The 26,566-nt window shown below is 39.4% G+C and overlaps 1 protein-coding gene across 2 annotated transcripts in view; it reads right to left on the bottom strand.

The window, feature by feature from the left end:
* Positions 1-26,566, bottom strand: part of LOC117421087 (pecanex-like protein 1) — a 67,171-nt gene that overhangs the window by 18,151 nt on the left and 22,454 nt on the right. Inside the window, exons 8-26 of one of the 2 annotated variants that reach the window (XM_058991328.1) lie at positions 24,966-25,153; positions 20,936-21,029; positions 20,270-20,327; positions 19,262-19,479; positions 18,550-18,703; positions 17,629-17,661; positions 16,771-16,942; positions 14,992-15,102; positions 14,278-14,369; positions 13,009-13,118; positions 11,929-12,034; positions 11,388-11,480; positions 10,756-10,906; positions 9,517-9,658; positions 8,272-8,449; positions 7,009-7,117; positions 5,430-5,559; positions 4,950-5,008; positions 3,909-4,124 (exon numbers count right to left, since the gene is read on the bottom strand). In XM_058991328.1, coding sequence (XP_058847311.1) covers positions 3,909-4,124; positions 4,950-5,008; positions 5,430-5,559; positions 7,009-7,117; positions 8,272-8,449; positions 9,517-9,658; positions 10,756-10,906; positions 11,388-11,480; positions 11,929-12,034; positions 13,009-13,118; positions 14,278-14,369; positions 14,992-15,102; positions 16,771-16,942; positions 17,629-17,661; positions 18,550-18,703; positions 19,262-19,479; positions 20,270-20,327; positions 20,936-21,029; positions 24,966-25,153 — 2,414 coding nt within the window. The remainder of the gene's footprint in view (positions 1-3,908; positions 4,125-4,949; positions 5,009-5,429; positions 5,560-7,008; positions 7,118-8,271; positions 8,450-9,516; positions 9,659-10,755; positions 10,907-11,387; positions 11,481-11,928; positions 12,035-13,008; positions 13,119-14,277; positions 14,370-14,991; positions 15,103-16,770; positions 16,943-17,628; positions 17,662-18,549; positions 18,704-19,261; positions 19,480-20,269; positions 20,328-20,935; positions 21,030-24,965; positions 25,154-26,566) is intronic. The other variant, XM_058991329.1, reaches the window with a different exon arrangement.

Below are 26,566 nucleotides of genomic sequence, written 5' to 3'. Positions count from 1 at the left end.
GAGTGTGTGCTGACCCTGCTAAAACTGATGCCATTCAGAATTTTCCAATACCAACTAATATAAAGGCTGTTCAAAGATTTCTGGGACTTGCTGGATGGTACCACAGGTTTGTGGCTAATTTTTCTCAAATTGCAGAACCATTGAATGCACTAAAAAAGAAAGGCGCCAAGTTCAGTTGGACTGTTGAATGTCAGACTGCTTTTCAGGCATTAAAAGATTGCTTGACTTCTTCACCAGTGTTAGGGCATCCAGATAATAAGTTACCTTTCATTGTCTACACTGATGCCAGTGCCTATGGACTTGGTGCTATATTGGTACAGCGTGTTTCTCCAGACTCAGAAGTCGTCTTGGCTTATGCCAGTCGTACTTTGACAGTTTCAGAATGGAATTATTCAACAGTGGAACGAGAAGGTTTGGCTGTTGTGTGGGCCCTGGAAAGATGGAGACATTATTTGGAGGGGAGATATTTCACAGTAGTTACTGACCATTCTTCCTTATTATGGATTTTTAATACCAGCAATCCGAACTCTCGGTTAATTCGCTGGGTGTTGCGGTTACAGGAATTTAACTTTACCGTGGAATATCGCAAAGGAAAATTAAATTGCGCTCCTGATGCCTTGTCTCGTGCTCCCATTGAGGCACAAGAAAATACCCTGTTGGGAATGCAGACTCGTAGTTTGGAAGGAAACGAGCGTGTGGATTCATTCCCTTTGAGTGATGAAGATATCTGGAGAGCTCAGAGCGTAGATCCTGAAATAAAAAGAATATACACTGCTCTTCTTTCTGAACAAGAGGCTGGCTCTAATATATCTGACAAATTTGCCATTGTGGAGGATAAGGTTTACCGAACAGTGAAAAACCCGAATGGAGTAAATCACTATCAGGTTTATGTTCCTGCAGCTTTAAGAAGCAAGGTCCTTGTAGCTTTCCATGACAACCCTCTCAGTGGGCATTTTGGACGTTTTAAAACCTTGAAACGAATTCAGAAACTTGCCTACTGGCCGAAGATGTGGAAGGACGTGGTTACTTATGTACGTAATTGTACAGTTTGTCAAACTTTAAAACCAGAAACTAGACGGTTGGCAGGAAAGATTCAACAAACTGTTGTTGGTCGTCCATGGGAGATGCTAGGGATCGATCTCATGGGTCCCCTACCACGGAGTTCAAAAGGAAATACCCAACTTCTTGTGATTGTGGATTATTATTCAAGGTGGGTAGAATTATTCCCTTTAAGAAGAGCCACTGCAGAAGTTATTGGTCAAATTTTAATCAGAGAGATCTTCACTCGGTGGGGAACCCCTGATTATCTTCTTTCTGATCGAGGACCACAGTTTATTTCTCATGTGCTGCAGGCGGTATGTGAGAAATGGCAAGTGGTGCAAAAATTGACAACTGCTTACCATCCTCAGACTAATTTAACTGAGCGTGTGAATCGCACCCTGAAACCTATGATGGCGTCTTATGTGTCGGATCAGCATAAGAAGTGGGATCGATATCTTTGCGAATTTCGATTTGCTATCAACTCAGCAGTACAAGAATCTACTGGTTACACTCCTGCTGAAGTGAATTTGGGACGTACCCTTGGTGGACCCCTGGAGAAAGCTTTCCAACATAATGTGAGGCCTGACGTGCCTAGTTATGAGTTACTGTCTAGGTTAAGTAAGTTACGTGCTGCTGTGCAAGAAAATGTAAGTAAAGCACAAGCACGACAGAAAAGAAATTATAATAAACACTGCAGGGACGTTAGCTTTAACCTCAAGGATCGAGTTTGGGTTCGTAATCATCCCCAATCTAAAGCTGCTACCAGTTATACTGCCAAGTTTGCTCCAAGATGGAAGGGCCCATACCGAATTATCAAACAAGTGGGACCTGTGAACTTCCAGGTAGTTATGGAGGAGACTGGTGAGGATGCCAGAGTTATTCACATTTCCAATCTCAAGCCTTGCTATCCTACTGTAGCTGAACTAGAGGAGCAAGAGAAGCGGAACGTGATGAAGATTTTTAATGAAGATAGTGATGATGAGGAGTTTTTGGGATTTGTAGAAAAAGAGATGGAAGAGTCTGTTCCTCCACGTTCCAGCTCCGTATGGGGGGGGGGAGTGTGACGATAGGTAAATGTGTCGGTGCTTGTCTATATATTACTTGTTTTACGTAAACAAAATGATTACGTAACATTGGGATTGTCGTGGCAGGGGTATAAAGCTAGCACTGTTGCAGGACGGGAAAAAAAAAGTGTGTTGTAGTGTGCGGGAGATATGGTTGAGCTGAGCAAGAGAGAGACAGGGAAAGAAGAAAGTTTTGAAAATATGGCGGCACGCTACTGAGGACAACAAGTAGCTGTGTTTTGTTTGTTTTTTCAAGTATAGCTGTTGGATGTTTTACAGAAAATAGTAAAGAAAAATAACGAACTATTCGAGTGAGCTGTGTTGCAGAATTGCGGTGAGAGCGTGTGGAACCTGGGGAGACGTGTTGCTGCTGAATCTACATCGGGTTTGAGAAAATAAACTTTTGTTTATAGTTTTCCTGATATGGATATTTGCATTTTTATCGAACTGTCTTGGCTGTTTCGTGCTGATTCTTTATTGCGGTGGAAGGGGAGAGCGTACTACTAGTTTTATTGCTCTTAAACTAATGGACATTTACTGGGATTTGTTCTAAACACCGATGCACTTTATTTCTGTTTCTTTCATTTCTCCTGCTTCTTTGGAAACGTGCTGGAACTCTTGTGCACCATTTAGTTAATATATTGTTTGTTGGATGATATACTATATAATTGTAAATTGTTTTCCTGTATTGCAATGCATTGTAACCTTACTAGTTATGCTATATAGTTTTATTATTTCTATATTTGCATAGCATAAATGGGCCATTGACTCTAGTTTTATCGATTATTGCAAGTTAAGAATAGTGTCAGTTAAGGACAAATTAAACAATATAGCATAATGGATGGTTTAAATCATGATTAATGGATCACTTAATTTTGAAATTTAAATGCTACTTATGATTTTTAATTGATGATTAACTAATCTATTATTGCTAACTAATTAAAATGCTATGTAATATATTTATTAGTTACATGCTGTGCAATATCTGAATGCTGTGCAATATCTAACAATGCTGTGCAATATCTAACAATGCTGTGCAATATTTAACAATGCTGTGCAATATATTTGTTGTTGGTGTTCGTATAACCAATTAATAGTGTGATTGGTTAATTGATGTAATTAACTAGTACATTTCTTTGTTAGTTTACGGTCAGTAACCAAGAGGCCTGCTTGATATTTGTAGAGTGTAATAAATGCTTGAGGATTGCATGGTTCCTCAATGCTTCTTCTCCTAGCTGTTTACCTTTTTTCTGTCCTGTTTGTTAATTATTTATTTCAATTACAGAGTGTTTCCCTGGGTATATATAGGGTGTAGTGGTGTCACATATGGAAAAGTGAATTACTATGTCCTAGTAGCGGTTTGGTGACAATTAAATATGGTAGATTATGCATTTGCCTGGCACCCCAGATAGCCAACCGTTACACTATCATTTAATTTTTTTTTCCCCCCAGACTGGTGAAGTCCATTTAACCTGTGTTAAGACCCCACCTGCTGCGCCTGAGTGAATCTACAGTGTAGTGGCAGGATAAATGGGCAATTCAAAGTGAAAGTCTGGAAAACTAAACATAAAAACTGGAATACATTTTACGACACGAGCAAATAACAACGTAATTGCAAATAGAAGCAGTTCATTTTTAGAGCACATAGCTGATAGTTTTTATACCATTTCCACGGCTTCAACACAGAGTTCATGAAGTTGCTTGCATTAAAACAGATCCACCTATATTAGCACCATCACCAGACTAGCCAGTCACAAATTCATACGAATAAATTCAGAACCAAGAGAAGCAGAGCACCCTCACCCCTGAACTCCAGGCCCCTCAGCTGGAAGGTGACCAGTCCATTTCCGATCTCAATGAGGTGCACAAGTGCGTTGAGGTAGTCCGATGCCAGGATGAAGCAGTCTCCCGTGCTGTAGTTACCCCAGCGCCCCAGCAACAGGTCCCCACACAGGCTGTGCTGCAGGGAGCGGGTCAGGTGCTCGTAGAAGATCGAGTTCAGGTTATTGTCATCAGAACCTGCATGGGGGAACAAAACAATACGTATGTAATGCATGCATGAACAATGCTTTGGAGTGTTATGAAGGAATAAAATGACTGATAGGATTCACAGTTCTGTTTTTTTAAAAAGATTAACTTAATTTTCCTATTCCCCAATCAATTACGAATTAATAGCACATCTTAACCAATAATCTAACAAAAAAACTATACCCTAGATAATTAGTTGCCTCTTCCTCTCCCTTCCACCCCCTCCTGGGCCTGCAGATAATTCAGTTGGAATCTATAGTTTGGGATGAGGGAAAATCCTTAAATGTTCCTAATCTAATTGATCAGCTGAGTAGCCAATGCCGCCCTCCATTTGCATTCGGTTTTGCATCCCTCTAGATTCCTCCACCATACCCTTGTAGCCATCCCTTCCCTTACTAATCTCAACGGGGCTCCGATTGCCTCATCCACATGGCCAAGTCAAGGCAAACCGTCTGTATAACAACATGTGCAAAATCTTATCAATAAAAAAAATCTATTCAATTCAGTTAAAGTTGTGGGCCAGTTTTCTGATCTTCCGAATATATCAAATCTTTGGTATTTAGAACTGATCCACACATGCAGGGCCAGTTTCTTTTTTCTATGAAAATCACGACAACAGTCTAAATCACTACACTGATGGAGGCACTAGAAGAAGAACTGTTTACTAGTTTTCCCATGAAGTAGACTTACTTAGAGTTGCTTCTTCAAACTGTAACGATTTCCTTTAATTCTTTTTTTGGCATCCTAAAAGATCACGTTTTGTTTGTGTGATTTTAGCGAATGGATCGCTTCTTAAATTAAACACCTTGATCCTACCTGGGTTCCTGTCAAGCTGAGATGCCAGTCTGGTGTTAGAGTTATCGACCCGCTTTGTGCTATGAGAAGGAAAAGGGAAAAAATAAATCAATTTAAGATAGCCGCTGAGGTCTTACTGCTTAGCAACCAGCAGTAGAGTAAAATAAACAATGTTGGTTTATTCTAGACTAAGATTACATTGTGCCCAACTATAAAACCTGTGCAAAGCCACCCTCAGATTTTAATCAAGTCTATTTTTCCTCTGTAACACAGGAAGTAAAACCTTGTTGCTTTATGGTAAAGTTAGAACAGAAGGATCAGTAAAACTGAAGGGTCTTGTGAAAATGTTATGTGCATATCGAAAAAATGGTAAAATAAATAAGCATTCCACTGTATACTTACTATTTTATAAAAACTATGTTTTGACAATGGTTAACATTTAACACTTGGCTAATATTGAAACTCTAAACACCCCAGTAAGGAGTGACCAGAAACACCTACTTGTAGTCCCTCTCCCAGAACTTGACAGGCCGCACATAGGAGGTGATGAATATAGCGCTGCCCAGGAAAGGGTTGAGGGGAGTGGAGAAGACAGCAGAGATCACCGCCTGAACAAACAGCATTGCCGAGTCTGTACAACGCGGGTCAAGGACAAGAACTCACCAGTCTAGCACTTCTACAATAACTCATCATTCATTAGTCCAATTAAAAGATTCAATTGAGCAAGACCAAGCCTAGGAAAACACCAAACAAGCTACAATAAAACAATAAGAGACCAAAAAGCTGTTGTGCTCAGATATCAGGTTATCAAACCCTGGAAATGGTTACTGGAAATACTTTGAGAAACTAGTGCAAAAATGTACTGGTTGCATGCGAGAGAGGTTTTACCCACAAGGGTGGGAAAGAAAAAACATCAGCTAACGAACTGTACCAATGAAGAAAATTAAAATGCAGAATTTCAATGCAACACCTGTAATTGCCAAACTAAATAACTGCATTTTACACCCGAGTTTTCCATTTTCAATCTAGAAGCTATACTGAGCATCAAAAGAAACATATAATTTACATTTGAGCATCAAAAGAAACTTATCACTTATATTTGGATAAAATTCACTAGATGTGATCGAAAAATGTCAAACTCTGTTTTAGAGCAGGTGCAGTGACTTTTTATTGTGCGGATTAACAACTGACATCACGAAGATGCTGCAAAATGATCTGTCGATCTTGGGAAGGTGTTGTGACTCTTGGTCTGCCAGTTTATGGCCTATCATTGACAGAGTGTGCCTGGTTATACCATCTCGCCAGGTTTGAAATTGCTGGCTGTGAGCACCCAAGACGGTGAGCCACAGTACGCTGCCCTAGTCCAGCCTCCAACATGCCGATTGCACAAAGGCGCTGCTCTCTTGACAGACATGGCATATTTTTTTTTTTCTGTGATTTTCTTTATTGCTTTTATTCAAGCTTGCAATTCAACAGCTGAAATCACTGCATATCCAGTGTTCAATCAACTGTCTCACTAATTAGGTGATTAAGTGCATATGCTTCAGTCATAGTTACTCAAGCGTGTCATGGTCAAGGATGAATGATCGAGCGATTAAAAAGAAACCAAAAACATTTTGGCAAATGTCCTTCATTTATATACCTTTTTTTTTTTCGAATAATACTGATAAGTTTCTTCTGATGCTCGGTATATTTCTACAGCCATATTGGTGGGTTTGTGCTTCTCACTGTTGGGTTCCCGTGTATATAGAAAATTAGAAACCTCAGAAGTTTCATTCACTAATTAGGGAGCTCCACTGCAGAGCACTAGATAACCAAGGCACTTAAAAAGTGAAACAGAAGGGAAGCTAAACATGGAAAAGGTAAATTATATATAAAACATTTACAACAATAATTAAGGTTCCTAATGGCATTACCTTGGTAGCTGACCATGCCTCTTACCCTCCTGATGCAGTAAACTACGACAGTAATGTCCTCTATCAGGGTTCTACTGCTTCAGTGAACAGCATCTCTGTGATGCAACTTTCAGTGATGCAGCTTTTCCTGTTGGTAAGAGGCTGGTTTGTGGTGGGAAGGATACGAGGCACAGCGAAGGGCTGGGCGAAGGCGTGGAAGGCGGACCCCCAGGTTATCTGCCAGGGTGCGATGTAGGTGTACACAAAGCGCAGCTTGTAGAACAGCTCCCACAGCTGAAAAGAGAAAATGCCAGCCCTCACAAACCAAACCAACTCACACACGTAAGAGTAAGCAGCTTCAATGTCCACATTCCCATGCTCTGTTATTGTGCTTGCAATCATTCGGAGTGGTTCTGTTGCTTCAATGTTGAGTTATTGTCATAAAACCTGCCTTTACCTAGCTTTGCACTTGCTTGTCTACAGAATCTGAAGTGCTTGGACTGAACGGTCTTCCTGATTCTATTCAAATCATCTGACAATGTAACCTTTCAACAAAAAATGTAGAGTAGGTGGGGCTGTGAGAGTTGAAGGGTGACTGTCACATGATTTGAATGGAATAAGAAAGGTTGTCTGGGACGAACATGGGTAAAGTTTAGAACCAGTACCATGTTACACTATAGAATATACAGCGACACTAATGGAAAATACAGTCGGCACTGCCTAATCGGGACACTGATCATATGGGAGTTCTCCTTAAACGGGATACAACTCTGGCAGACAGTTCTTCCCAATGCTATTTGTGTTGTTTAATTGAAATACAGTATTTTCAAATGATGAACCGAGATCGCTTTTCAGAGCAAGACAGGTTTGCGTAGCACAGTGCAGTGAGTACGTGATTACGTCTCCTGTGGTTTCTCGGGTTGTTGCAAAGAAAGTTGTCGTGTCAACATCGCAGGTGCCTCGCCTTATGATAAGATGTATTTCATTCTTTCATTTCATGTAGAAATAAAAAACAGTGATTCATTTTGCTTGTTTAGGAATAACAAACAATTTACGTATTTTAAATTATGCATTTTACATTTAAACAAGTGTGACTAAGGTCGTCTCAAATGCCTCTCGTTTAACTGGGACAGTGGCTTATTCGGGATATTTTTACTTCTCCCGAGGCATCCAGATAAAGCAGCGCTGACTGTATTATGAGCAGTTTTGCGGTCTCTTTGGTTTTCAAACCTGGTCGGTGGCATCAGTTTAAATAGACAGCCTCAGTGTTTAAATAGTGTATAGATACAGAGACTGCTCTTTTTTAAAACCACCAGAATACAAATTAATGAAATAAAATAAAACGCCAGGACCAGAGCTGAAAACCCACCAGGGGATTAGTGTGAGAAGCGATCAGCGTCACCCCAGACTGCCAGTGGGTTGTGGAAGACACCTGGAAGGGCATTTACCTTGCTGAAGACAATGGACATGAGGAAGAGGTCCAGCAACAGGGTCTGAGAGAGCGGCTGGTAGTCGAAGGTGAAGAAGAGCATCGTGAACAGGACTGTCACGTACTGGTAGGTGGGACTGCTGAACGAGGAGCGCAGGAGCTTCAACCCAGCGATGGTGATCATCAAAGCACCCACCCTGAGGAAAACACAGGCAGGGGACTTCAACACACAGCTACACATACACGCACTGCCAGATACTAAACCTGCCAGACAGCTAAAACACAGGCAGGGGAACGTCAATATACAGCTACAGGCATTGTAAACTATCTAACCTTTTTGATGGCTAAAGCACAGGCAGGGGAACATCTACACACAGCTACAGGCATTGCAAACTACTTGTAACCTTTCTGACAGCTAAAACACTGTAACTAAAGCAAGAACAGCTTCAAAGGAGCGCTAACCAATTTTTTTTAAGTATTAGCAATAGCAATATGATCATTTGCAGATCTTTGCTTGTATTTTATACTTAAATATGCAGATACTTAAACAACACTCTAGGAGTTAAGGTTGCTGCTGCTTCCTAAGAAGAAATTACTTCCTGTGGTGTAGCTCAGTTTTACTACAGTGGTCTCAGGCCATGTGACATACTCCACAGTATGGAGTACAGAATGACCCAATCAATCTTCCACCCAAGGATGTAATGGCGCTAATACAGTAGTATTGGTAATAATGAAAATGTCCTGGAAAGGACGGATAAATGGGCTGATTGATCACTCACCCAGGTTTTATATTTGGCAATACTATTCATGACGTGACAGTGAGTATAGTATTATTAATAAATCAGACCTGTAAAAGTAGGCAACACCTGTGCACTAATGTTTCATGACAGCATAAAAACGATACACAAGCCTATCGGTTAATGTCATTTATACATCAGGGATTCAGCTTGCAAATACAGCCTGAAAATGCAGACAAACTGTCTGCAAAACACCAAATAAAAGCTTTATTTAGAGAGAAGATGCACGATAAATCTTGGTTTACTGAAAACACATTTACTTAGAGAGAGCTAGGCTTGATTGCCAACCAGATTTATTTACTAGTAGGTAAGTTTGTATCTTGAATGTCACGAGGAACACTCCAGTGGGTTTATACGTTCATAACAGGTGGGAGCAGTTTTATTAAAACAAATTAACCTAAGTTGTATTGATACCAGTAGTAACCCAAGACAAAGATGCAAGCCCCCTGATAGTGACTTGGACTCACTCCTTGTCAAGTTCCTTGGAGCTGGCGATGACTGGGGCACTGCCACTCAGCTCGTTGAGGACGATGAGGGGGTACAGCACGTTCTTCTCCATGAACAGCATCCACACGTGGATCTTCTCAAACCACTTCACCTGCGCAGCATCTGCAGAGAACAGAGAGATGGGTATGACTGCTATCAGAGTGGGGCTGAGCAGGGCTCTACAGACTGGCTGGAAATCCATGTTAAACACTTTTGTGTGAACTCTTTTAAGGGCTTTAATTTTTTGTTTTTTATTTTTTGTTCTGTTTGGGCGGAGAGGGGTTGTTATCGGTTTTTATTAATATTTGGCAAAATCAGTTATTAAAAATAAACACCACTCAAACACATCAATTTTCAGTTTCTAGAATACATGGAATGCATGTTTCACTAATACATATACAAACGTTAACTTGCTGTGTTGAAGTGAGGATGTCCACATTAGGATTCCAGCAACGTAGAACGCTGGATGCATTTTGAATCAGAGAAGTAACAGATTTCATGTTGTGAGAAGTAAGAGATTCAAGCCCTATACATTATTCTATTTAGTATTGGTATACGTGAGCCAATGGCCATTCCTTCTTGAAGGCAAGGTGAATTATCCACTGCAGAGGTTATTAATTGAATTATTAACCAAAAAATGATCTCCAGTTTTTTAAAATGTTATGTTATGGCCTCTTTCTGTTGAGCAAGGGTTTTAAGATTCTAAAAGTCCCGAGTCCCATACGACACTACTGGAAATCCTGATTGTGGGATTCTCTCAATTTCTTTGGAATTCCAGACAGATTTGTATGGACAGTATTAAAGTTTACAGTATTTCAAGTACTTTATACAGTAGGTTAAAAGTGAAGAAAAGGTTTCTGGCCATCAATGGCTCTTGACTAGCAGACTGGATTTTCAGCAACTGTTAAAGTAGTACATGACTGTAATAGCCAACTGGGGACTAACTATGACTTATGGAGAAAAAGGTATTAAACTACAGAGAGTCCTGAAACAGGTAGATTGCAACATTATTTTCTCAGCATTGTCACAATTCCCACTGTGGGCCCTGGAGAGGCATTTACCATGAATCAGAGGTTTAATCCAAATGTGATTGAACAGGATTTCAATTTGCTTCAATTGATACCTGGTGATGTTTGTTGGCATAATAAAAGAAAAGCGTACAAGGGTTATTCCCTGTTCACTACATTGTCTGTGACTAAGGTAATAAATGCCTGGCTTACCTCGGACCTCAAACTGGTAGTACTCCTTGGTTTTGAGCAGTGGGTGGGAGAAACAGTACCAAGGCAGCTGCTTGCGGAGCTGAGGCAGCAGGTAGTGAGTTCCCAAACCAACAACACCCACCAACGCATACAACACGTAGCTCAAGTAAGGCTGGAAGGGAAGGAGAGGGGAGAAAAGAACACAAATGATAACAGCATCTTTTTAATTCTTTCTATTTCCAATCAGACTGGTGGCAAACGACTGCTGGTCTTGGTACTCAATAGATAGCCCCACAATTATTAAAAAGATAGATAGATAGATGGATAGGATAATTGCAACAACTTATTGTAAGCACACACAAATAATATTATCTCTTTGTAGAAGTTATCAATATGCCTAATTGCTCTTTTTGTCTAAACAGTGTTTATTCATCATTCAGTCTATTCCACATACACATTAGTGTTGTACAGATGTAGTCTTATACACATTAATATTGTACTCATATGTTTTGAACTGTGCTGGAGTGCTTACCAACATTCCCTATATGTTGAACTTTAAGACTAGCAAATTTAGGAAATTAAACATAATCTAGTATTTTACAACCCCCAAACTAAAAAGGTCCGACACAGCTTAAATACTTGAATACAATTACCTGCAATGCAATGAACACTGTGCTGACATGGATTGCGAAGTATAAAACAGCAATCACAATGCAGACGATGAAATCAGACTGAAGGCGTTCACTCTAGAAAGGAGAGGAGAGTATGGTTAACAGAACAGTCACTGGGTGGGAAGCTGCAAAACACGCAGGAGTGGCTTATTCATGGTGTGATGATAAGTGTGATCACTTTACAGCTGATTTACCAGCAGCCTGATTGTTCAAACTCCTGGCACTTGGTCATTTCAATGATGTATCTAAACAAGGTAAGTTCTGAAACCCAGGACTGGGTGCAGGGCTAGTGCGGGTTTCAAGCCCTGCTGCATTAGGATTGCTGGGTGGAGGAAGTCATCACTTCCTTAGCAGCGAGGGGAAAGGGAAACATGGAGGATAAATACAGACAAAAAACAAATACAATTGCCAAAACATACAAGATCCTGACAGTTTCATTAGCGTGAGCTAGGCATGAACTTTGACATTTAAACAGAGACTAAACTGTTAGCACTTGCAGTCGTGGCACTCCTCACACACTTACCACAGAGTTCCTCAGTTTCTCCGGTAACGGATCCTTCACTTCAGAGAGAGGATCCTCTGGATTTGTATCCTTCACGTTGGGAAAGACCTTCGATTGCACCAATGAGCTGTGAGGAAGGGAGGCAGTGTGTAAGAACTGAATCAAATCAACTAAAACCCAACTTGAGCTCAAATCTGGACTATGCCTATTGATATACATAATATACATAAATAAATGTAGCTGTTATGGAATATCCCTTTCAGATAGTGTGTGGTTATGAGGACCCACTCCATGTGGCTGCACTGCTTTTCTTTTCACTCGTTTGACTTTATGGATAGGCCCAAAACGACATGCCACACAACCACAAGGTGGCAGCACTAACAATGCAGTTTACACTCTGCAGTCTCTGAGTCGATATTCACTGTTTGCATTACAACAGTAAACAAAACAGAGCTGCCGTTTCCACAGTGAAGTCAGGTTACAAAGCCGTCCAAGCCCAAGTGCTTTTATATCATCATAACCTCAATCAGAATGTCAAGGTAAAAGAAGCAGACAAACTAACTGCACTGAATAAGGCACTAGCAAAAGGTTGGTCTTCTTGAATTAGTATGTTATAGTCTTGTAAAATGCATTTGCCTTGTTTACTTGCTTTATTAAATGTGTACTGAAATACATTAAATTCATTCAAACAGTGCTAACATTTAGTCTGGCCAATTTCTTTAATATTTCAGGACTTCTCTAGATTAAAATTGTGACGTACATACAGATAGCTCCAGTATATCCCAAGTGGGTGATAATAATGCCTATATTCCATATTACTACATTTTACAAATCATTTTCTAGCACAGCTTTTCAGTTTGTCATTGAATTGATAGATTTCATTTTAGTGTTTAGCACTATCGAGTGTTTACTAGTTATGGATGACACTGCATTTAAAACACTGACAGGCTAACAATCCTACAGTATGTCTTTTGCTTTGAGATTCATATTTAAACTACACATTTCTGTTATTCTGTTCAATAGGTGCAACAAAGCAAAGTCATTTTGAGAACCCCTGCCCTAGACAGTAGCATGCTGTGAGCCCTACAGAGTGGTGCTTACATGAGAACAGAGGGGTCGCTGCTCTGCCTGCTCAGGTGATAGGACACAGCCACCAGGAGACCACAGAACACAGAGAAGAGGACCGGAATGTGCTGGGCATCCCACGATTCCTGAAATATGAAAAAGTATTCACAAACACTTCATATACAACAGTCACAGTGAATACTAACACCAACACATTGCAGTCTGCAAACACATCATATACAACACTCACAGTGAATACTAACACCAACACATCGCAGTCTGCAAACACATCATATACAACACTCACAGTGAATACTAACACCAACACATCGCAGTCTGCAAACACATCATATACAACACTCACAGTGAATACTAACACCAACACATCGCAGTCTGCAAACACATCATATACAACACTCACAGTGAATACTAACACCAACACATCGCAGTCTGCAAACACATCATATACAACACTCACAGTGAATACTAACACCAACACATCGCAGTCTGCAAACACATCATATACAACACTCACAGTGAATACTAACACCAACACATCGCAGTCTGCAAACACATCATATACAACACTCACAGTGAATACTAACACCAACACATCGCAGTCTGCAAACACATCATATACAACACTCACAGTGAATACTAACACCAACACATTGCAGTCTGCAAACACATCATATACAACACTCACAGTGAATACTAACACCAACACATCGCAGTCTGCAAACACATCATATACAACACTCACAGTGAATACTAACACCAACACATCGCAGTCTGCAAACACATCATATACAACACTCACAGTGAATACTAACACCAACACATCGCAGTTACTGAGGGAGAGATACTGCTCCCTAGTGTTGATCTAGTGGGAAGTTGCCCCATCCTCAGACACTTGGGCAGCTTTTCTGCTATACTAATTTTAGACTTATCATGGCAGAAGATCAGACCTCTTGTTATCCAAAGGCACCAGTGCCAACAACTAGACCATTTACTTAATTCTTATCAGCTGTCAGCATGCATTAGGACACATTAAGACCTTGATTACAATACTGTTTTTTTTTTTTATATATGAAAGTAGCACTGGCTACAGTCAGGCACGGTGCTGGCAGAAAGGCATGCAGGCGTCATGAGAGCGTTCCCTTCAGAGAAAGATCACCTCAATCCTGCCCCTCAGTCCTGGACCTCTCTCAAGCACAGACTGACAGGTGTGTATAGTTTGTACAGTCTACCTCACAGAACTGCTACATTTCCAAACCAGAGAGTTCGACAGGAGGAGAGGTTTACCTTCAAAGCACCATAGCACAGTCCGTATAGCAGGGCCACTGCTACGATGCTGCGAACAAAGCTGTACAGGGCTGACAGAAGGCTGGTTGAGGCTGGAGAACAGAGAATACAGATGGCATTTAAATCTCTATCAAAACATGTACATACACAGAATTAACAAAACATATTCAATACAGTGCTCCTTCATTATATCACCATTCAATAATTCACAACATTTGTTTAAATCACTGTTAGGCTATGTTGACAGTAAATTGTAAAAGTCCTATATTTTTTCTGTATAAGGGCCCGTCATTAATTTACTGTTTACGATGTTTAACGTCAGACAGCAAAATAAAGAGTGAGCCCTTCAGATAATGAGTAGCACTAAAAATAAACTTGGTTATAAAACTAGAAATCACATATTCTGCTACCTGCAGCCATAACACAGAACTTACAAAGACATGGCCATGGCATCTGCACTGCACACATTTCCTTGAAAATGAACAGGAAGCAACTTCCTGTGTACAAAATTTAATCCAATTCGGATCACTGGTTCAACTCCTACCTTGAGAAGCGTGAAAAAGTGCTTTTATAACCACCTTCTACGGTTTAAGAAAGTCAGTTCTACAGTTTTAGTTATTTTCAAGCAGGTTATTTAGTTCAGATTCCTGAGAGCATTGGGGAATCGGCATTTAAAAAAGCAGCTTCTTGAAGTACCTGTGAGCGCAGACTCACCGTTCCCACCGAAGATGTGAATGTCGAGCTGCTCAAAGAGATACATCACAAAGGTGTTGACTTGAGGAAGCAGACCGATGAAGAACACAATGGGAAAGCAGAGTGTAAACACTGGGGAAAAAGAATAGAGAAACAAATATTGAATATGCAGATGAACTACAACATTAACAACTGCTAGTTTGTGGTGCTGGAGCATTTGCTGTGTGTCTTGCCCCCAACTCAGATCGCTGGCTTGTTTACTAAATATATAAGAATCCCTGACCAGATAATCCTCTTCAAATATATGTAGATGACTTTAACAAGTAAGCCGCCTTACAAGTAAAGTGGCTCTGCAAAATCAATTTTCTAGTGATAGTTGTCCCGCGTTATACCGCCCCCCTTTTAACGCCACCCTCACATACCGCCAATTATTTTCTCTGAACAAATGTCACCAATATAAAAACAGTGCTATTTTTACCCGTTATATTGCCACCCATTATTTTATTTTATTTATTTATTTTTTTTAAGTATAAACTGCTCCTCAAAAAGTAACCATGTACGACGGAAAGATTCTGGTTGGGTATCTCAAGCACCATAGAAAGAAAGAAACGCTGATGTACGTGTACGTAAGCTGGGCTGAGTTGAGTGGGGGACAGAGGGGGGTGATGCTGGGACGCCAGAATCACAGTCGAGCCCTCATGAGGTTTCATGCAGGTGGGAAAAGCGTCACTAGTAGACCTACTGTTGTGTTAAGAACTAGTACTGTAGTTTTAAAAAAGATTAACGTTTAATTAAAATGGCCTGGAGATCTGTAATTGTATAACTAAAAAAAAAACAAATGTTTGAAACATAGAAGGTTGTGTGTGTGTGTGTGTGATTTTTTTGTTCACCCTCACTATAGTGCCATCCTTGCTTATTGCCCTTTTTTGCCCATGGCCCTTACCTGGTGGTATAAAGAGGGTTGACTGTACCTAACAAAAGGGGGTGGGACATGTACTGCCCATTCAACTCCAAATCAGACCCCTTGTTCACTAATGATTTTTATATCCTGTTATAGATAATCTTCCCCTCAAATCCAAAAAGACTTTCCATATGTGCAATGGTCCCACAAAATGTTTTCCATGTACTACCGATGCAAGCACAGCGACAGGGTATAAGCTGTCAGTGCACATAAAGTTTTATACAATTTCTTGTATGGATGTTTGTTTTTATATCAGCTGGTTTCACAGGCCCTGAGCAGCCCTAATCCTGAACTACCTCAAGTTCCCTCAGGTAAGTAGTCCAGGGTTAGTGCTAATCAGGTTCTGTGAAATCAGACTTTTCAAATGTGTGAACGACTTGTCAGATTGATTTGAAAATGTTTATTTGCCTTCATAATGGTTGAGAGACAAAGCACACAACATTGCAGACTGTTGTAACAAAGCATTCCCCTGAAAGACCCAAAACACTATGACACCTTATGGGCCTTATTTTCAAACTGTTTCCTCCATTCTTTAAATCAACTCCGATTTTTTGAAAGGAGAAAAAATAAAATCATGCTAATGTTACAAGATACAAAACACACAGAGTGCTTAAGAGAACTCATCATTCAGTTGTTTGGTTTTAATTTTGTAAAATTAACAGGTGGTTTATGTTATTAAAAAACTGTATTAACGCTTTGAAAATATGGCCCTGTGAGCATAATTAAAAAGCACTCAATGGTTTGGTTTGCCGTGTTAGACAAACACCCTTCTTGTTCTTCGTTGGTTTCTAAATGTTATACCAGTCACCCCCGCTTTCTTTCCAGGTCTGTAGGATTACCTATGATGAGGTCCCTGGCTGAAGTCAGGAGCAGCGGGCTGGTGAAGGCCACTCCGTACAGTGTGAAGCGGGGAGTGCTGGGCCTCACACTGCCATAGTCCAGCAGCCAGATCAGCCCACAGCACACGCAGAAATACACAGGCCGGCTGTAGGCAATGACGCGGTTGTGGCCCTAGTGTGAGGAGAAAACAGACAGAGATAGAGAGAGAGAGCTACAGCGAGGGTACTAATGTAGTTATTTTAAAAGAGAGAGATGATACTAATGTAGTTATTTAAAAGAGTAAGTAGCTTCAAATGCCAGTTTAATTACTTTCTTTACATTTCCCCTTATTGTCTGATGTTTGTCTTCAGAGTGGTTCTGCTGCTCCCATATCGAAAAATGTTTCTCTAAATCTGCCATTACTTGGCCTTCAGCTGCTCTAAGCTTGTCTGGAGAAACCGAAGTGACTGAACAGACTTCCTCATTCCATTCAAATCACGTGACACTAAGCATTCAACTCTTTCAGCCCCACCAACTCCCTTTGATTTTATACTGAAATATGATTCCTTGGTGTTCATTTGCCACATTCATCCAGAATTGAGGCTCCTGCACACTCTGTTTGTTTCAGAACTGAATGCAACTGTACGTTTCTAAATATGCTTCCAGGATCAACCACATCACAATTATATGTATAAATAGGCACAAAAGGAGCTATTGCTTTTGTAGACAGTTTTCCAAGGACGCCAGTACTGTATACTCAGCAGTCTCATTTTACTAAGAAACGCACAGCATTGTAAACTAGTTAGGGCGGGGTAATACTAGAGATTTTTTTTTTTTTTTTTTTTTAAAGGTTAAAAAATAAATAAAAAACCACTTACATGTCTTGGAGATGACGAGTCAGGCTGCACACTCTAAAATAAACCAAAAAGCAAAGATTCACCATTAATAATGATTACAGTTTAAATACTCTAAAACCACAATGACTTACTAAGACCAAAGTCTAGTTTTCACTTGGTGCTATGGCTAGACTAGAGTCAGCAAAGTTTTAATGTATCAGGCATCCTTTATAAGTGAGCTGTCCGCGCTATATTTCAAGTGTGTTCTGTGCTGCTGAATTAAGTTGCGAACTATGCTACTAATCTAATTGCTCGCCTAAATGATGACAATTGCAATACCAGAAATAATGAGCTATTGGAATATATCACAAAAGATTTCTTTGCTTGGAGCAAAAGTGTAAAAAGTTCTGCAACATTCTGTTTGGTTGAATTCCACAGTTGATTATTTAATTGCAGCTATAAGTTTGTCTTCAACACTGCACGGTGTCCAGTAATAATCTAAACTTCAGGAAAGACAAGTTATCTAAGGTAATGACCGCCGCAAAGGATATCAATATTATAAACTATGCAAAGACATTTTTTGAATGTGTGTTTTGGGTTATATTTTAGACTGGATAAATAAAGATGTTTGACATTTATGTTTAAAGCAAGTTTTAAGATTCAAAAGTCCTGCTAGCTTTTAGAGAGCATCTACCTGTGAGATAAAGGCCACTGTACTCGAAACCTGCTTAGCTGATTATATATGTTAAGGTTTATAATTTATTTTATAAAGACTTAATAAATATGTTCATATCAAGGGCTATATATAGAATATGTTTGAAGCTTTTACTGATGGAATAGAGTCAGGGGAGATTCAAATGACTAGAACCATAAACAGGTACTGTATCATTTTTATTGAATCAGTCACTTTAAGCACATGATCCGCAGTGCAGACTGCTAGGCTGAAGCAGTCGTCCGTTTTACCTTGAGCAGGGAGTACTGGCAGCTGGCGATAACCAGGCAGAACTGAAAGACCCAGATGTCTGTGAAGAAGCCAGCGATGAGAAGCACAGAGCCCAGGAAGGCTACCAGCACAGCCAGCACCACAGCCAGCACATTCTCCAACACCTCCCTGTTCCTGAACACAAACAGAGCAGAACAAGGAACCCGCAGGTTAACATTCACTGCACAAAAAAACGCTAGAAAAAACAGCTAAATAGCTTAATGTTAAAATAGTTGTTTAAGCACTCATAAATGCACGGTACCTGAAAGGTTTAAAATATAAAATCTATAGTTTCTCGGGTTATAGCCAAGCACAATCTGAAATGTCTATAGGCTAGGAATGTATACAAAATAGCAGTTATTGTGTATCAGTCAAACGGACGGACATGATTTTTTTAATGACATGGCTATTCAATGACATTGTAACCAAGACTTTGATGACTTGACTTGAGTGATGACGGACCAGTGACCATTTTTCATGTCCTACAGTGAAATAAAAATAGATTTTGGAAGAATATCAGAAACAGCTTTTGGAGAATGTTTAGTAACTTGCATCTTCAGTTTTACTGATATGTGCTTCTTTCAAAACTGATCTACATAGCAAACAGTAGTGCACCACAGGTAAGATTTCTTCTGTTAGCTACAACCCCTTTAAACAGAAGGTGCTGTTCAGCAGGCTGCAGCTGATGGGTACCTGTCGAACAGGGCGATCAGGGTGAGTCGGTTGAAGTTCACCCCGATCCACACGTAAGGCAGCAGCCAGAAGCGGTAGTAGTGCTTGGCCTTGCGGTCGACCTCCTCTGGGCGCTGCATGGGGTCCTGCAGGTCGGGGCTGAGGTCAGTGTCCTGCTGCTCCAGGAGGTCATGGTCGATGGTCAGTAACTGGTTCAGACGGATCTGAGGAAGAGAGAGCTGCCAGAGAGTCCACAGAGAAGCAGGGGTTTAATAATAATATAGGGTGACACATTCTTAAATGTTAAATGTTATTTTAAGTGTTTAAAATTAAACTTATTGGTAAAGCTTGTAACCAGAATCAGATAACTCAATGTCAGCGAGCTACCAGCCTCTGAAGTACAAAAGCCAGCCCTGCAAGTGACCAATTGAGATCATCAGGTGGCTGGTTGGCTGGTAGCGCCCGCTGTAGTGTTATGAGGAGAAACAGTCCCTGCCAGTTTTGCCTCCCTAACTTGCGGGAGTGCTACAGCCAATGCTACGCTACTTCTGGAATCCACAGCGAAGACCGATGACTTTGCAGACATGATGTGAACCTGCACTCCCCTGACTGTATGACACACTGCACACAACACAGTCACTCAGGGACACTGATGCATATAGTTTTTGAATGGTTAAACATTTAAGCAAAATTTACATTGTTGACCTAAGAACTTACTTTTGGGTGACACTGGGCACAATAAACACACTCATTATCATATAATCATAATATATTAACTTATTAAAACATTCACCCTAGCCAAGCAAAAATGGTTCAAAGAACAGGTCTGAGTTCACTAAACACCTTTTAAAACCTCTGAATAGATAATCTTTCCTTGAAAAACAACCCACAAGAACAGTGGCACCTCAAATGTTATCTTTTTGCTACCAATGAAAGTATAACGACTGGTAGGGATAGCTGTTCTTTTTACATGCTAAATGCCGAAACAACACACTAATATTCAGACAGTTTTCAAGACAAAACGCTTACCAGGTCATGTGGGTAAAATCGAACTGAGGTAGAACTGGAGAGATGGGAGTCTGTGTCCCTACAAAGACATTAAATAAAGAAATACAAAATTGACTTGGGAGTCGGGGAACTGGATTACCATTGTGTGCCAGTATATTTCATTTTTATTTGATCCTTAAACACAACTTGGAAAGGGGGAATGAAAGTAATACACTGTACTCTTTCAGCACTGCAGTATACAGGTCTAGGTCTAACTTAATTCCTCTCAAAACAGCAGACTAGTAAACAAGCTGCATATACTACAAAAAATGGTTATCAGGGGAGTCCTTTTGTAAAGAACAGCTCTATGGACAGATCTGAATTCAAACTGCGAACACAGTTGGTAACTGTAAACCTGTTTGGTCTCCAGTCAAAGAAACAACCAGGTCTTTGAGGTCAGTATTGTCAGGCTGTTCATATTACCATACTGTTTGATGTGGAGGCACCTGGCTGCTCATCCATAACTACGCAACACTCAAATATGTAGCCATACTAAACAAATCTAGTACTAACCTGCCAAAGATAATCGTGGGTGGTGAGCAGCTAAATGATAACAAACTCACCCAAAGGCTTGTTTGTTAATGCCACGTCTGCTGGTAACATCCCTGTGATTTCTCATGACATAGCCTCCGTTTCCCTCATACTCACCAGATGTTGTTTGAAGTGCGTCTCCTGGCAGGTTCAAAGTTCACCAGGGACATGTCATAGCCCCCTGTCTCGTAGAGAGGAGGTGTGAACTTCCCTACAAAATAAAAATAGAGAGTCTTACTATTGACTCTCAGTTGACAGGAGTGCTATTCAAGTTCTTTATTACCAAGAGCACTTGTATAAACAGCAGTAACCCCTCCATTCATCATAATGGTGGCTGATTTCAGGAACTTGTTTTATCCATCATGGTTGTGTATTAACACTTTTGAATGATTCCATGACAAAATTACACTTGCCAGTAGGTGTGTTACAGTATTACTGTAAAAACCTTTGTATAAGTCTATTTTCTAGGTATTTTAGGGGGTCCTAAAAAGGGGGGAGCGACTTACACTGGTGTGACCTATAGGCTTTTTCCTGAAATTGTTATCTCAAAAAGGGGGGTGGGGGGGCACGACTTGTACACTGGTACGACTTATAAACTGATTTTTTATGGTAACTTTTTCATTATCACAACATTAGTCCAGAAATTATCACGATATATTGAGTATCGCAATATTACAGGTCTGATTCTGAAGTAATTGCAAAGTTTTCCCTCATTTTTTTTCTGAAAGGAAAAAACATCAATATTATGAGAAAAATGGGGCCCTTAGTGTTCTTAATAAATGAATATCTCTACAAAAACAAACGCCTTTTATGGAAATCAGGCCTGCCTCAAAATAAAAGCAAGCAGTACTACTGATATTAGGCATACAAAAATAAGAAACAGAATCATCAATTTGGTTTAATTGTTTCAAAAATATACCTACAACTATTTTTATGCTACTAAAATACCCAAACAAATGTCTTATTCAGCTACTCACACTCAAGCATCATACTTACAGTTACTACATAAGGCTTACTACCCTTGGAAAACAAGTTATGCTCCTATTTCCTTAAACAGCAGTCCACTGGCCAAAAATCAATATGCCCGGGGGGTCTATTTTAGATTTCTGTTATTAAAAAATATAAAAGATAAATTAAAAAAAAAACACCACAACAAGCAGATGTTCCGTGCTTCAGGGTGAACGAAAAGCTGTTAGAATGTGCCCACTAGTGCTAAAATGCGCTCTGAGATTATTAGAATATTTGTTGGCCAAATTGATTTTAGATTTTATTTATTTTACAGCACTTCTATGACAGTTACTTTTCCATTGCATTTCATATCTACACTATGCAGGTGCGCATGCTTCCACAATGTTCAAATCAACAAATATGCATTGATGAGTTTAGTAAACTATTGCTGAGAAAGTAAAATTAGCTGTTAAGTGCAAAATGTATATTTGATTCAAATTTCAAACATTTATTCATTTAGCTTTAAAAGTTTATTTTTTTCGTTTATTTTCATTTTTTACAGCTACCCTTTATTTTTGAAATTATTATTTTTTATAATCGTCCAGAGACTGAATTATTATTATTATTTATTTCTTAGCAGATACCCTTACCCAGGGCTAATTTTACAGATTTTTTATTTATTTTTAGACCCAGTTTAGATTATGCCATGAATATTATACTTGCTTAAAGATGCATTTTATCCAAACCTGTACAACGAAGCAGTGGTTTTCCGGCAGTGTAAATCCATAATACCGGTTAAGTTAGAACACTACCCCAGTTATAACACATACTGTATCTGGTGGAGTGAAGACACTGCAGACTACTTCAAATCATTACAGACGCCAGTCAAAGCCACAAAGCAAACCTCTACAATTAAAAAAAAAAAAAAAAAAAAAGTTATACTTTTTTAGTTACATTTATTTAAACGGCTGTATTTTTTCTAATAAATAATATGTGCAAATTACATTAAAACGAGTCAAGCCATCTAGCAATGTAATACAGGTGAATTCTGCGTTAACCGTGATCCCACGGTTAACGCAGTTGCCAGTGATATTTTTCATTTTGGAGCCTTTGGAATTTTTAGCATACCGCTGCTCAGGTACTTTAAAGTTGAAGGTGTCTGTTTTTAGGTGAAGTTATTTGTTTTTGGGTACGGTACAGTTGTAACCTACATATTTTTCTTTTTTTAATTTCTAAATATGTCAGGAATCCAATTCTATTAATGAAAACTACAGATACAATAAACATTTTCTGGTCCTTTCAAGTTCATCATACCAATGCTTAACCTCTTCTAAACCAGCAAAATAAGTAGTTGGTACGTAAAGTGATCACATTTGCCCCATTGTTGACATCCACTGTATCCCACAGGGGGCGCTCTCTGGGATTTCCATTTGCTTCAATTAGAGCAGCCATTCTTGTCAAGACATTTTTTAGGTTATATTTTGGTCTGCACATACTGTACCTTTACTGTTTAATAAACAATGTAGAAAAATATTTAAATAAACAGATCCTTATAATATAATACAAAAAGCAATTTTTTTTACTAATTTTGTAACACTACATCACAGCTTTATAAATGTCTCCTCGTCTCAGACACAATCACTGCGATGAGTGACTTATATTGGACAAAGAGCAAATCTATTCAAATACACAGGGCCAAATTCTGATCACAGTGCAAGGTGCAATGCAAAGCTAATAGATCAACATATTAGCATTATCCACCCTGTATCCCGAGGGTAAACCAAAATGCATGCTGTAATTACCAGCAGTGAGAAAAACAGAAATGCACTGTCAAATCTGGGTTAATGGGTAAATGGCAATTGCAAAAGATAGCAAGTACAATATAGATTTTCAAACAACTATAAAACTGAATAAAAATAATTTAAAAAGGTTGCATGATCTTTAAAAAACATGTACTCCAAAATGAAATAGATAAATCAATGCTGAAATATGGTAAAGGACAGTAGTTACTTCAAAGTCTTGTGGAGGTCTGGCACTTTTAAATACACTGCAACACGAATAGCACATGTACTGGATCCTTCAGGGTCCTATCCAGAGTCCTGCATATTGCATTAATGTTTGTATTGTGCACGTCTTCTTCTGGCCTGGTAGACTCCCATCTCTTTAGAGGTCAGTGGACTCTGAACGGATGAGGAATCCCTTAATGTTACCTTTAAATGCAACCAAATCAAGACATGCAAGGCCCCTTTAAAATAATTTTCTTACTGTAAATGGCAACTACCTTGCTTAAATGGTATACAAACCACTAAAACTAAAATATTGCTTCCTGCCACCTTGAGGAATGAATGAAATCTATTTATATCACATTAAGTGCTTGACCCAGTTCTGGAGTTTTATTTACACACAAACTAGTGAAAATAACTGTGCTTTAACAGAACAAAAAATGCTGTATATTATTATATTCATTTAAATTGTTTTGTTGTTGCTTGTGAATTTAGAGCTTCTGCAAGCCAGAGAGAGACAGAGCACCTCAACCCTGACCTGAAATCCCCCTGCCTTCCTTCCTGCCTGCCATTCAGTCCTGGGATAATGATGTAATTATAGCACTTGCCCTAAAAAAAAATGTTGCATCTACAAAATTGGAATAAAATGAACTAAGATGGAACTGAAAATGTATTTAATACAAGCTTCAGTTCCAGGTATTTTGAGACTTGATAAGTGTAGCAAATTGAATTGAGTGCTCATAAAAAAAAAATTAAGACAAACATTTTATATGTAAAATGTGTCATATTTATGCAGTCGGTCCCCCCTTTTCTATTACTAAAGATATTTTGGTTTTATTTTATACTGCAATTTGAAACATGGAGCTAGACACGGCTATAGATGAAAAGTTGCTTCCTGGTACCTAATCACTTTATACAGTTCAAACTAGTTGCAATCAGAATTAGAAATACTAAAAGAAATGTATACAGTATCTAATACATTTACAAAGTTTCTTTAAATAGTTCTACATAGCTGTAAATCAGACTATGTGACAATAAAGGTACCAGAATGTAGCAGTTTTGTATTTTAAAATATTCGTATATCCACAATTAAGTGAAAAACCACATATAAAAGCACTGGCTAGCACTTCTTACTCTGGGGATAAAAAGTTACATTAAAAAAATGTCTATGTGTCGCCACTGCCGCTGTTGCGTACCGAACTCATCGTGCAAACTGGCTCCGCCCATGGCAGACGCGTTGTCTGGAAAGCCCTCCAGGTGGACACTTCCGTTCCTGGCCAGCAGGGAGGAGCTCGCGCTGAGCACGGCTGACTGGGAGGGGGGGCGGGACTGCAGTTTGAGCTGGGAGGTGGAGAGCTGGGGACCCTGCGCAGCTTCCTGAAGGCTGTGGGGTTAGAGGGGGAGGGGTTAGTAAAAAGGGGAGGGGTTTAAAGTGGGGGATAAAGGTAGGAGGGTGAGAGGGAAAGGGTTAGAGAGAGTGATAAGGTGGGATAGGGAGGTGGGTTAGAGAGAGAGGAGGGAAGTGGGAGGGTGTGGGTGAGAAGGAAGGGTAATACAAAGATGGTGAAAGGGGAAAGAGTTAGGACAGATACAAAGAGAGAGGGAGATGGAGCGAGAAAAGAGTATTTAGAGGAAAGGGAGAAGGAAGGAGAAAAAGCAGAGAGACAGAAAATAAACACTCACAAGGAAATCTTGAACACTATTAAACAAAGGAAATTTAGTGAAACTGCAGACACAGAAGACCTTTCAGAAACTTGATAGTAAAAGGAAGGCCATCACAAAGGAAATTGCCAACAGGCAAGTCAACCACGATCTGGTGCATGATGTAGGCAATTCTTAAAGTCTTTGGTATTTTTTTATGCTTTAGTTGGCCAAAGGAAAAAATAAATAAATAAACAAACTGAAGTAAAACATAAATGTGAATCATGTGCCAACAATAAGTTACTTTATATATGGCCCAATTCAGAAATCTTTAAACTCACACTTTATTTATTATTATTGTCATGTTTGGAGTTAATATCTCAAGTCCCTCTCAAACCATATGACAGAGAACATTTCCAAACACTCTTTAATAAAGTGCAAGTTCAAATGAAGTGATAGGACCTACAGCATTTAGCAGATTCACAAAAATAATATTTGTTTGGTATTGATAGGTTTTAAAATCCATTTTCTTACTTGTTACATTATCGCTACTATGTAAAGAAAAGAAATAGTGGCTCTTTGCTTGTTTATTATACTTATACTTTAAATGCCCCCAATAATGGTCCGCCTATAACCAGTCTACGTGACCTACAGCACAAGAAGCTGTATAATCCAAAATAAGTAAAAACAAAGCAACCAATAGATTTTCATCAAACGGAAAGTGTGATCAAGTTGCTTACGCAGAAAAGTAGTATTGAAAGCCTAGGTTATTTACTTAAAGTAGGCAAAAAAAAACAAAACAAGGAACTGTAGGCAGTTGACCAAGACCCATGGCTATAATCCTTGCTCTTTTCCCAGGCTTCAGTATGTGTTTTTTTTTTTTTTTTCATACAGCAACAAAGCCAAGTTACTTTAGACAACTTGTTAGACCCACCACACAACCTCCAAATCATGCAGCAATACTATCAAGTTTCCTTAGTAAAGAACATGACATGCAACGAACATACAAAAAAAAAAACAGGGTTACCAGTTGGAGAAAAAACTACAGGCAGCTTGCTAAAGATCATGGGTAATGCTATGGTAAATTCCCCAATTAACTCACTGATCAGCTGTGGTACACAGATGCTGCAGCTTGTATTAAATCAGAGCCTTCAGA

The sequence above is a fragment of the Acipenser ruthenus genome, chromosome 18 (genome assembly GCF_902713425.1).
Source record: "Acipenser ruthenus chromosome 18, fAciRut3.2 maternal haplotype, whole genome shotgun sequence".
NCBI classification, from domain to species: domain Eukaryota; kingdom Metazoa; phylum Chordata; class Actinopteri; order Acipenseriformes; family Acipenseridae; genus Acipenser; species Acipenser ruthenus.
This window is presented reverse-complemented; position numbering and strand designations above follow the sequence as displayed.